A 12791-nucleotide genomic window follows, 5' to 3' on the forward strand; every position below is an offset into this window, starting at 1 on the left:
CCTGTAGCAGCAGAAGCTTATGCTGGCGGACATCTGCCCCCTGTAGCAGCAGAAGCTTATGCTGGCGGACATCTGCCCCCTGTAGCAGCAGAAGCGCTTGGAGAGAACCTATGGGCTCTTGCTCCACACAGCTGGCTGGCAATTAGTCATCTCATCAATGGCATTCAAACAGGACAGGTGACCCCAAATAATATATAAACAGAGAGCAAAGCAGACATAGGCACACACAAACTATCAAACATACATACACACAAATCTAAGGCAAAGTTATCAAAATCCAATTTATATAAAAAGTTAACATGTTTTTGCTACATTTCTAACACCCAATAATGAAAGTGTCATGTGACGAGATACTTGTTTTAGGGATTTTGGTGAGTTCTGAGCCTTAATGTATGCATCCTAAAAGTGAAGTAAATACTGTGTGTGTGTGTGTGTGTGTGTGTGTGTGTGTGTGTGTGTGTGTGTGTGTGTGTGTCTAAGAGCCATGTAATGCGAGCTGTCATTATCACAGGGCCCCGAAATGTCTGCAGACCTGAAGACTATCCATGTAAAGCATCCTAGAATAACTGTTCATGCATTCAGCCCCTGTTACTTAAATACAGGCAGAGCCCGGGAGTCAAAGCGTATTATTCCAGATCATGTGAGCCTGTTCCACAGTATCAGCTTCCACAACCCCAGCTCTGCTCCTTCAAGGGATGACTCAGAAAATAAAAGCATCAACTAGGGACTAGCAAGAATGCAAAAATATCAGGGTCTACCCCCAACACGGAATAAAAACTTGCAGCATTACAAGCTCCCAGGTGACCCATTTGGGCACGAAGGCGTGAGAGGCCCCTGACTCTTGCTCTTCTTTCCTTCCGTTCTCAAATGCACCACTGGAGTCTGGCTGCTCAGCTATGCCATGGAGTGGCCAATTCAAAACAACCCTCATGCCGTCACCTGCCTTCCTGCCTGGGGATGGTAACTCCTTTCTGTTGATCTGTCAGAAAGAGGGACTTCGAAGCCCGGTGACTCATCACCTATGACAGGTCAGGGGAAGCAAAGGTCTCAAGGACAGTGACTTGAAACCAGCCTGAAACACTTGTGGCCCCTGTTCTAAATGGCTCAGCTCATCCGAAATCTGCTCAGAATAATGTTGAGTGATATATACATAAAGCTATATGAAGGGGGGCTGGAGAGATGGCTCAGTGGTTAAGAGCATTGCGTGCTCTTCCAAAGGACCCGAGTTCAATTCCCAGCAACCACATGGTGGCTCACAACCATCTGTAATGAGGTCCGGTGTCCTCTTCTGGCCTACAGACGTATATGCAAACAGAATAGTGTGTCCATAATAAATAAATAAATATGAAAAAAAGAGCCTTTATTCTAAAAAAAAAAAAGCTATATGAAGGGATGTGGAAAATGGTTTCAATAACTAAAATAAATTTCAGATTTAAAATATTATGGTGCTTCACTTAGATTTTTTAATAACGTAAAACCAAACTTGCACCTACTGTAGGTTCTTGGTATTAACTCACAAGTTGCTCTGCACACACACACACACACACACACACACACACACACACAGCTCTCCCTGAATTACAAACCACAGTAATTCACATAGCATCGTTTGATTTACAGAATCACCCAGGTGAATAACCAACAAACTATAATTTTCAAGCTTCAAAAAGCCAAGTATAAATTCATTCTCAATAAAGGTCGAAGTCACAGGCTCGCAGCAAAGATCTGATGTAAACTCAGACTCTCCCTCAAAAGCGGACACTAATGGCTGCTCAGAAGCCTTAGCCCAGCCCTGGGTCATCCACCAATGCACAACCTCATTAATGTTGCTCAAAACAGAGCCAGGTCTGGCTCCTCCTCACTTACGACAGCCAATTTCATCTGTGTCATCCAAACAGTCTTTGGTCCCGTCACACCTCCAGGCTTCAGGGATACAGTATCCATTGTCACAGCGGAAATTCCCACTGCCACATCCTGCAAGAGCCAAGAAACAGACATTGTTTTAAGACTTAAGATGTTGAGAGACCATGTCTCAAACAATAACAAAAAAAAACGTTATGATATTTCTTGATGGGAGGGGAGGTAGGGAGGAACTGGGAGGAATAGAGGAAAGGGAACCTGTAATCAGAATGCGAGAGAAAAAAATTTTCAATAAAAGAAAAAATAAATTGTTTTGTGAAAGAAATACAAGTTAGAGATGAAATGAAAAATATTCAACTATTTAGTAGCAAAAGAATGCAAATTATGTGTCAAGTTAGGAAAGCAATTTCACACTGATAACATGAAGGACATTTGTTTGGATGTCTGCAAGAAGGATATTTTCAGGCACAGTTGGTTAGCATACACCTTGACATGACCTGTCCAGGAAGTGGTTTGACAGCGTGCACCTTGCTGTTTAAAATGTTTACTCTGCCAGGCAGGCGGCACATGCTTTAATCCCAACTCTCTTGGGAGAGAAATTTGGAACTTCCACATCTACATCTCCTTTTCCTAAGGAACTGATCAAATAACAAAATACTGATCAAGATTCTAAATATTTTCATCACGATATAAACTATCTAAACCACAACACTCCTATCCAATAAGAAGGTCATACTTTCTCTTGTCTATGTCCTGGTATATTAGGAATCTGTGAAAATGGTTAGGAAGAATTTATCAAAGAAACAGAGGCAAATGTTAACCAGAAAAGTTAGCACAGTGTTTTAATCCCCTTCCTATTAAATGGATTTTCATTACTAAACTATATATAGGGAGTTTAAATTCAGATCAACTGCCTTTTTCCAAAAACTAATGTGAATGTTGTCAAGCAAATTTCTGCAACCGAAGTGCACAAAACTTGCTCCAAAGATTAGCACACCCTAAGCAGCAGTGAGGATGGAAAGGGGTGACAAACTCATTGTGCTTAGCAAATATATTCTGCATGGCTCTTGGGGACTAAGCTAAGAGTTGGAAATACTACAAGCTATCCCAAATATCTGGCCAACGAGCTTCCCAAGAATTTTGTGCCAAATAGAAAATTTTCTTCAAAGAGGGCAACCAACACAAGCCCAACTTGGAGAATATTCAAATTTATTTCACAAACCCAAGGAATCGGAATATTTTTTTCAAAGTTGGAAAAATACTTGTGTATTTTCTTTCTGTATTTAAAAGCAATCATGCTAAATGAGAAAATTCAGGTTCCTGGCTACAATTAACCCCACCTTAGCTAAATATACAGATCAATTACCTACCCCTAGAATAAATAAACAGGATGTTCTCCTGACTCGTGGAAAGGCAGGCATATCAACAGCGAGACATAAACAGAGCTAAGTGATCTATTTCTAGGGAATATAGGCTACTTTGTTCATGGAATGTTCAAATCTGATTGTCTGGTAGTGACACCCTGATTTATAATGTATGCCGCAAATGGTCAGAAACTTCCCTTGGCTAGATGGTGGTACCGAGTGGTACAGGAGTCCGTACACCCAAATACCTTCTATAGACTAATGCATGGTGGTGGTTGGCGGTGCGGGCCTGGGGTTGGTGGGGCAGGTCTCTTATCAACTACCTTTAAAACACAACAACCTCCCTTGCAAAAATGCCCCTGAGGAATGTACAAATTCACTCTGGAATCCCAGAACTTCTCATTGGATTTTGTTCTACAAAGCAATATTTCCCTGGGAGATTAGGGGCTTTGGAGGTTCAACTGTTAACACAGCATATATTAAATCACTTTTATCAATCAGGTCTATTGTGAGTAATCTAACATAATATATTTATGGGCTTAATGTGTTTGCATCTCCTAATAGCAAATCACTCCTGATAGAAAACATCATAGCCACTGTAAAGACAACCTGGTCAGGCTTTTATATTGTGGCAGAAAGACAATTCTTAGGTTAGGATATTGAACATACACATAATTGATAATATTTCTTACGTAATTTTTACTGTCAAGTCAGTTGAAGTTTGTTTATCTTAATCTTGCTAAAATGCCAATTAATTACAAATAGACAAAAAATTTGAAACATTTCAAAGCCAATTATTTAAAATTAAATTTAAGAATCAAAACTGATGGGAAATGTTGCATTTAAACTATAGGCCATGATATATATAGTTAGTCTTCCAATTGCTACATAATCTAAATGTAAAACCCAATTTACTCAATCTGTCAGTAGTATTTTCATGATAATTCATTTGTCAAATTCATCTTTTCAATGGGACTTCATGCCTGCTAGAACTCTATGTTATAGTTATAAGTGCTACGACCATTGTTTGAAAACATCTCTCCAGAGAAAAACAAATAGACACTTTGTCATTGCTGTGTGGTCTCTCCACAGCCAGCCAAGATCCTGATTTTTGTCAGAAGTGTGTCCTTCATTCTACCCCGAAGAGAATGTGTGTTTAAAAACCAACTGTTCATGGAAAGGTCTAGCGTAGGGCTTGAGCATAGTTGCAGGTGTCCCCAATTTCAACTGATTCAGTATTAATGAAGCAGCCTAACTCGCAAGCCCTGCAAAGGTGCCTGTCAATCCTTATAGCAACCGTGCGATACACACCTCATTGCAGAATACTGCATCAATGAGCTTAGCATTCATTCAGCAGCAAATAGAAAGAAACGACTTGAACCGTGTGATCCCACACCAGTAAACAAGCCCCGCTGACTGCTGTTCTGTGTTCCCTTGCATGCATGCCAAATATCCCAAACTCAAAAATGAACGTGGACTTTTCATTTCTTTTTAACTTGCTATCTATTGTTATTGGTTTCAGGAACCACAGAACTCATGCGTTGTTGGGAAGGAAGTGTACTAAGATTTGGGGGATTTCGCAACACTCAGAAACAAAGGGAAATTCAAAAGAAAGGGTGATACAGTCTGGAAGCTTTAATCCAACATGGAGCTGGATTTCACCACCTTAGAGCCCAAAGGCATTGGTGTAAGAAAAGACGTGTTTTCTTCAGAAGTAGTTGACTCCAAAGCTTCAGGACCTAAGTGTTGGGCTAAGAAAATGTTACGATAAGAACTGGACCAGCAGATAGTGCAGAGGAGGTAAGAAGTTAATTGTTTTCCAGGGCAAAGGACAGCCACTAGATTGAGAAAGTATTCATCTATCATACAGTCTCCGGCGGGGCTCTGAGCGCTGTGGATAACGAACGCACACATCGGGAAATCAGTAACAGAGCAAACAAGGAATGGGAACCCATTATCTTGAAGTTAGAAAAACGAAGCCAGCTATGGCGTCCCATGCCCGTAATCCCAGCACTCAGGAGGCTGAGGCAAGGGAGGGTTCTTGGGTGAGAAAGCAAAACTCCTGAAATCTGCTTTCAAGGCTGACCTTGGCTACAGAGTGACTGTCCTGGGTCACTTAGCAAAAATCAAAATAAAAAAAGAGAGAAAAGCAGAAAATGAATGAATCAACTTGAAATACAGACTACAAAGAAGTTGAGGTTTTTTTTTTCTGAAGATTATTTACATGTATGTATTTTCTTACATGGACAGCATTGCGTGTAGGAATATGCAAATATGTAGGTCTCCAGAGTTGGAGTGACAGGTAATTGTGAGCCACCTTATGTTGCTGATGGGAACCACAGTCCCGTGCAAGCGCAGTGTGTTCTTAACCACTAAACCATCGCTCCCGCCCCTATGAAGAAGTCTTTAAAGAGAAAACTACGCATCATTATGATAACCTTTTCATTCTTTTTTCTAATTTTGTGGTGTGTGTGTAGACGTGCGCACGGACATTGGCCAGGTGGTTGCGGGCTGCTCATCACAGGTGTCAAGAAGCAATACACAAGCTGGTCACCTGTCCCGTTCCTAATCCTAATAATCTAGGTTGCATTAAAATTCTCTTGCACAAGATCATGCATTAATTGGTTTTGTGGACTTTATTCCTAAACATTTGACATCTGCAAATAGGAATCTAATAGTTTATGAACTAGATTAAGGGTACAAAAAAAAAAAAAAAAAAAAAAAAACGTCAGGTTCCATTTAGTGTTGTTATGAAAACCAAGCCACGAAAACGCTTCATAGGAAGCAAGGGTGTGGCCTTGCTTCACTTCCAGTGAGTGCATTGACTGTCCAGTCACCATCAAGCTGGGTAGGATTGCCCATATGATTTGTTACCCCAGCTGTCATTGAAACAGCACAAAGTTAAACAGATAACCCTCGATCTCCAAAGGAGACTGACCTTTTATGTAGGTCAGAGGTGGAAATTATCCTGCACCATGACTCATTAGAAAGATCAGAGTGATGTCAAGGGATCTGAGATGGAGGACAGAGAACACAGGTGAATTAAGGAATTGCTCTGCATTTGTTTTGAGATCCAGCGAAGGAAGAACAGTCACCGTGATTTCTTTAGTTGCCACACTTTGAACTTCCTTCCCCGGGGGACCCAGTGTTTGGGAGGAAAAGCATGTGTGAAGAGGATCTGGGTGGGAGCAGGGGCGTTTGGGACAGAAACGACTGTGTTGGACTTCAGACAATGTTCCTCTGACTGCCATTTGCCTCTTTTCTAAGAAAATGTGCGAAAGGGTTAAGAACAGGGGCGGGGCGGGGTGAGGGGTGTGATGAGATGATTGATGGTTCAGACAGATAAAAGAATCTGACCTAAATCCGATTCCCAGACCTCATGGCCAGAGAGAACAGGTTCCAGGAAGTTGTCTTCTGACTTTACACCTACACCATGCACTTGGACACCTACACACACACACATACACACACACACACACACACACACACACTTTAAAAAGAGAAAAAAAAATTAAGTGGGGCTTGGGGGTGTGGATACATGGCCTGGCAGTTAAGAGCACTGACCGACCTTCAAAAGGACCTTTCCAGGGAATCTAGTGCCCTCTTCTGAGCTCCATAGGCACCAGGCATGCACATTATACACACATACATGCGGTGGAAACTCATACATATAAAGGTAAATAAATCTTAGCAAAATTTAAAAATAGACCAAATAGTGTGATGTCAAAATTACTAAAGCCCCAAAAATAGAATCCCCAATTCCTATGTGCAAACATTATTTTAGTGTTTATGGAAGAAATCTAAGAGCAGGACTCTTATCCATAGAGCTCAAACCATTGGGAACGTGTTATCCAATACTACTATTTACTGTATACATAGACATATCAATTGGATCCTCTGGATGAATGAGCCACAACAGGAAAAATGTCTGTCCAGTTCAGACTCTCGACCGCGTTCATTTCGTCACCTCATTGCCCACAACACAAATTCACCAGAACGCGTCTGCAGTGTTTCTTCTGATTTCCAGTGAGAGATTGCTGACCGGCACAACCCTGTGAGAGAGTATTAACAGCCCCATCTCATAGATGAGTTACTCAGCCTTTACGTTCACACCTAAGCATGCTGACTCTAAGATTAGAATGTAGCAGTCGATAATTTAGGTCTCAATAAGTAGACAACAAAATGACAGCCAAACTGGATGTGATGGCACATGCTTGTAATCTATTTCTTACACTGGATGGCCGTGCCCAGCTCAAATACAAAGGCCACCCCCTCTGGCCACCAACTCCCAGTTTGAACACTCAAAGTTCAAAATGTGTTAACATGAAGGATCACCTAAGAAAGCCCCTAGAGTAAATTCTTCACTTTGAGGAGATAATAAAATTTCTTAAACAGCCAATTGCACTCCTTCTCTCCCATCAATGAGATCCGAGATTGGGAAATAATCACACTGCAGCTGCTGGTACCAGTAACGTGAAAAGAACTCCCCTGGGAGTGCGATAAAGAATCTTAAGTTGCAGGGAGGCCTGTTTCACCCTGGAATGTTCCAGAGCATCCATGGGCTTCCCCGTTCTAGGGGAGGGAGAGGTCAGGCCAGGAAAGCCAAGACCAGATATCAAAAATCCTAAAGGACTTCTTCAGTAAGGCAAAGGATCGTAGCTGTGAAAGCCAGGACCATAAGCACACGTTCCTCAGGGTGAAGTCATCAGAATCAGATCCTCTCCTCACTCTCAACCAGATACACTGGCAAAAATTTATCTGAGCTGGAAATCCATTATGGGTCTGAAACATTACTCCCGGCCTGAACCAAAGAAGTGGAACTGGGTCTCATGTTTTTTCTGTTAGTTTGGATTTTCTTCAATGCTTCCCCTAGCTGCTAAGTCACAGGGTCTATAGAGGGATTTCCCATACTTCAAACAGCAAGCCCCAACCTTCCTCTCCCCGTAGGAGAAGGACCCTCATAGGATGTTGAAAAGAACACTCTAAAAGAGGAAAATTTAAGATGCTCTGCTGGCCCCCATAAATAAGGACCCAATGAATCAAACTGCTTCAGAAAAGGGCAACATGCCCTTCAACACTTAGTGATTTAAAATAGCTTGAAAAAAATACTATAAATCACCCCTTCACATAGACTCAATCTCTTTCCTAACCCAGATCGGTCAACGGATATCTATTGGCTTCCTAAATATATCAATATTAGAAAATAGTTGAATGATCTCAAACATTAAAAAACAAAAGTTTTTCATGAGAAACAAAGGCACTTTCCTGCTGAAGGGTTTTAAATGGTACAACAAAGAAGCCCAACACAACGCAGAGTGCCAAGTATTGAATCGATGAAAATGGCGTGGGCATGTGTATTAAAGCTGCTGGTGGGATTTTGGTCATCCTAACAGGCAGGTAAAATCAGCAGGCCTCCACAATCAAAAAAGAAATGGTTTGATATTACCCTCAATTGCCAACAGTAAGAGCAGAAAAGGCTTATTCCCTGTTGGAACTGGGGAGCTGGCTCAGTGAATAAAGGGCTGGCCGTGCAAGCCTGACGGAGGTCGGTCTCCAGAACCCACACAAAAAGCCAGTGTGGTGACACACGTCTGCAACGCCAGCATCGATAGGCACGATTGGAACAGGACACAGGAGAACTGGACGGCAGCTGAGAGCCAGCCGAAAGGAGAAACACTCTACCATGTCACGTGTGCCACACACAGACACAAATACTCCCACTAAAGAAACTGTTGATTTTCTTCCTCCTGCCTCCACCAACTGTTAATGAGTACAATGTTACAATACTATAAAAAAATGAAAAGGAAGAGGAAATAGGAGAAAAAGGGAGAAGAAAGTGTTCAAAAAGGAGGAATATCATTCCTAGACACAAAATTCAACGACACTGGGCATCCCAGGCATTTAGCCTTTGTTTAAATTACATCTGATACCGTGTACCTCCTTCAAGCAGGTACAAATAGCAATTCAACATTTATGACCCAATCCATGTTTCACCAACATGTCATTGCTATGTGCCTTTGTAAAGTCACAAATTACATGGTAGGAACTAAGTTACTTCTCATTCAGAATGTATTTTCAGAAAATACATATCAGGTTTAAAAAAAAATTTATTTTTTTCTGTTGCAACCCAGAGTCATTTTTAGCCCTGGCTTGTTATGCCTGGGTTCATTCAAAAAAGCAATGCAGGCCTACGAATCACTCCCAGGCAGTATAAATGTCATCACGTCATGTCATGTGATCATGATGACACACACAAAGGCTTGTTGACACAAAGTCACAGCGTTGTGTTTCACCAGCTGATACTCACGCACGATAAAAATGCTACTCCGGCTGTCCCAGCACTATTAATGAAGTTAAGCTTACCTGTACTGGCTGCCAGAAACAGCAAGAAGAAAAAACATAGCATTACACTTCGTCATATTTGACCTAACGTGTTTTAAGTATCATTAGTAATTAATGAATGGACTGCCATTATTACAAATAAAACTTGTAAATTTTAGTATGTCTGTTTATTTGCAAGAGGGGAGAGGCACACCTATGCCATACTGTGCTGTAGGAGTCGGCTCTCATTTCACCATGTGGATATTCAGTATCAAATTCAGGTTATCAGGATTAGCAGCAGCACCTTTACCCACTGAGCCCACACACACATACACACACTAAATTAAAGTTTTTAAAAGTCACTAATTATATACATGAGTTACGTTATCAGAGTCCTCAACCTTATGTGGCAGAGAAACACAGCAAAATATTCTAACTGAACGAATGTTCACTACTGCCTTTTCAATACATTGAAAAAACTTAAATCATCCTAAGGCATTCTATTACTTCTGGTTGAACATGAATAAGCATGGCCATCCAACCGTCCCCCAAAAGGTGAACCCACTGCCATGATCCCATCGCTAATAATGAAACCTTAAGGCATGGCAATAATTCATATATGCAATCTCTTCGTACAGTAAACATGTTAAACTTAGTCCGAGGAATCATACATCTATTAATAAACAGGAAAATCAATTCTCTGTGCGACTGAGACAGGACAACTGTCTGCAAATTCATTCTTGTCCAGTGAATCAAGTCAGCTAGCCCAGATCCATCTAGTTCTAAGAAGTTAGGGCAAGCCAGTTCTAGACGGCAAAGCTGATGCTCAGTGCTTCCGAAGTCTCCTGGGTAAGTTAGAATAGGGAAAAACATCTAAACCTAAAAGGCTCTCCCAATAGTCCAAGAATTAGAGGCGTATCCATTCAAGGGATCCTACCCCACTCCGTATCTGAAATCCCCTTCTCTCTCTTGGCTTGCCAGATTTCTTGGCCTCCAAAATCTCCCTGTCAAATGAGCTTGTGCACACAATAATTTAAAGGAATGTTCTCCGTGGGTGTGTGCACTTGCTTAAACAATAGGAAGCTCACGAGGGAACTCACTCTGTAACCGTGCCCTTCTGGTCATTTTCCAATGCCCAAATACCTTCCCTCGATGCAGCTCGATGAAGCAGACTGGAGAGAAACAGGCTGTCCTCGAAGGGTGCATGCTGGGCAGTGGTGGCACAGGCCTTTAATCCCTGCACTCAGGAGGCAGAGGCAGGCAGATCTCTGTGAGTTCGAGGCCAGCTGGTCTACAGAGCAAGTTCCAGGACAGGCTCTAAAAGCTACACAGAGAAACTCAAAAAAAAAAAAAAAAGTGCATAATGTCATGTATTGTAACAAAGCTTTTGATAAGCCGAAATTTCATCAAGTTTAGCGTTTTTCTATGAAAGCACAAAGGACCTCTCAGGGGTGTAATAAATCTTGGATTATTACAAAAGAAAAGGCCATTGGGAATATCGCACAGACCATGGAAGCAGCAAACAAACAAATGGCGTTTGTTGAAACACTGATTTGGAAACCTTGCTGCACTGGTTCTGAGTCAAGCAGCCTCTTCCAGTGGAAACACATGATTTACCAATTCTAGACAAATGGAACTCGGGTATACATGCACGCAACCCCACGCAGCAGCCCCACAGGCACAGGCTTCCAAACTTCCAGCACAGGGTTAATTCAGGATGTATAAGTGATTGTAGGTAATTTCCCCTCCCTATTGGTTCACCTATTACTACATATGGAACCATTATTTCTTCACAATGTGAGTTTACATTTTCCTTCTTCCACTCAGCCTCTCACATCTAAAAGCCATTGACTCTTACACAGAAGGTTAAGATGCTTGGTGTGAATTGCCAGATGGCTGCACACTGCTGATAAAGTCCTGCAAAATTATAGTAGGGTGAGGAAGGGGCAGAGAGAGGCAACCAAGAACTGCCCAGGGTTAAGTCCCTGACATCATACACCCCAGACTCAGACCCCAGCTCCACCCCTCACCCTCTGAAAGTGGTGTTACTGTCAGCATCTGGTTCTCCTCAGAGGATAGTTAGTGATAATAAAAGCTCTTGTCCAGACCCAGGCAGTGGGGGCACGCTCCTTTAATCCCAGCTACTAGGAGGCAGAAGCAGGTGGAATTCAAGGCCAGCCTAGTCCACATAGTAAATTCTAGGACACCCAGGATTACATAGTGAGACCCTGTCTTGAAAATACAAATCACCGCAACAAAAATTCAGGTTGTTAATGGTATCACCACCCTAGCCGCTCCTGAGCTGGGGGGATCTGATATTTCAAAACAAGAAAATGTAGATATTGATAAAATAAAGACATGGCCAAGTTGGTAAAATACTTGCCACTCAATCCCCTGCACAGAGGCAGGAGCCTAAAATTCCAGAGCAGGAGAGGTGGGAAACAGAATCTTGCGAACTCACCAACCAATCAGTCCAGCCCAACCAGTAAACCCCAGGTTCAACAGGAGACCCTGCTTTAAGAGATAAGGTGGACATCAATTGAGGAAGACACTGACATCACATTAGTCTCCCCATGCACATGCACATGTGTGTGCACATAGCCGCGCACACACACACACACACAAGCAACAAACAAAATCTGACCACTATACTTCCCAGTTGACATTTCTTCAAGCCCATCCAACCACTCAGCTGGTCAGAAGAAACCAGTGTGGCTTTGCCAGCTCATCCCCTGTGACACCCTCCTCTAAGACCCTGTTCAAATAGTCCACATGTGGGGTCTTCCTTGCCACCTCACACAGACTGGATTCCGTCATCCCCTTGCTGTGCTCCCAGACCTCTGGGACTGCACAGCATCATCTCCACATCTCAGCATCTGTATACAACTGGTCCCTAACAACACAAACGCTTGTGCAATAAGCACGCCAGTGGTCATTCTAATGGGAATGATCAACCAGACAAACCCTCCACTCACAACTTCTCAGGATATAACCCATGCTGGTCACAAAGTCACAATCCTCCTGCCTCAGCCTCCCAAATCCTGGGATTACAGGCTTGGGTCAATGAATGAGCAAACCCTACACGTGGGAACAAACGCTGATGGACGGCTGGTGTGGTTGACGTGTCCTACCCGGAGGCTCCTCAAAGTGAATCTAATCCTCCTGTACTCTTCTTTCAGCAAATCCTTGACCAGAGGGCATCACAACCTGTTCCAACCAGTCCCATCCTCAGGGTTAGAGAGGCGC

At 42.5% G+C, this 12791-nt stretch overlaps 1 protein-coding gene across 1 annotated transcript in view; it reads right to left on the reverse strand.

Annotated features, from left to right (window-relative positions):
- The window catches only part of Lrp2 (LDL receptor related protein 2), a 128188-nt gene that overhangs the window by 99463 nt on the left and 15934 nt on the right, over positions 1 to 12791 (reverse strand). The window contains exon 2 of the mRNA XM_005346519.2: positions 1867 to 1974. Within this exon, the coding sequence (XP_005346576.1) occupies positions 1867 to 1974 (108 nt within the window). The remainder of the gene's footprint in view (positions 1 to 1866; positions 1975 to 12791) is intronic.

Source organism: Microtus ochrogaster, chromosome 4, assembly GCF_000317375.1.
Source record: "Microtus ochrogaster isolate Prairie Vole_2 chromosome 4, MicOch1.0, whole genome shotgun sequence".
NCBI lineage: Eukaryota > Metazoa > Chordata > Mammalia > Rodentia > Cricetidae > Microtus > Microtus ochrogaster.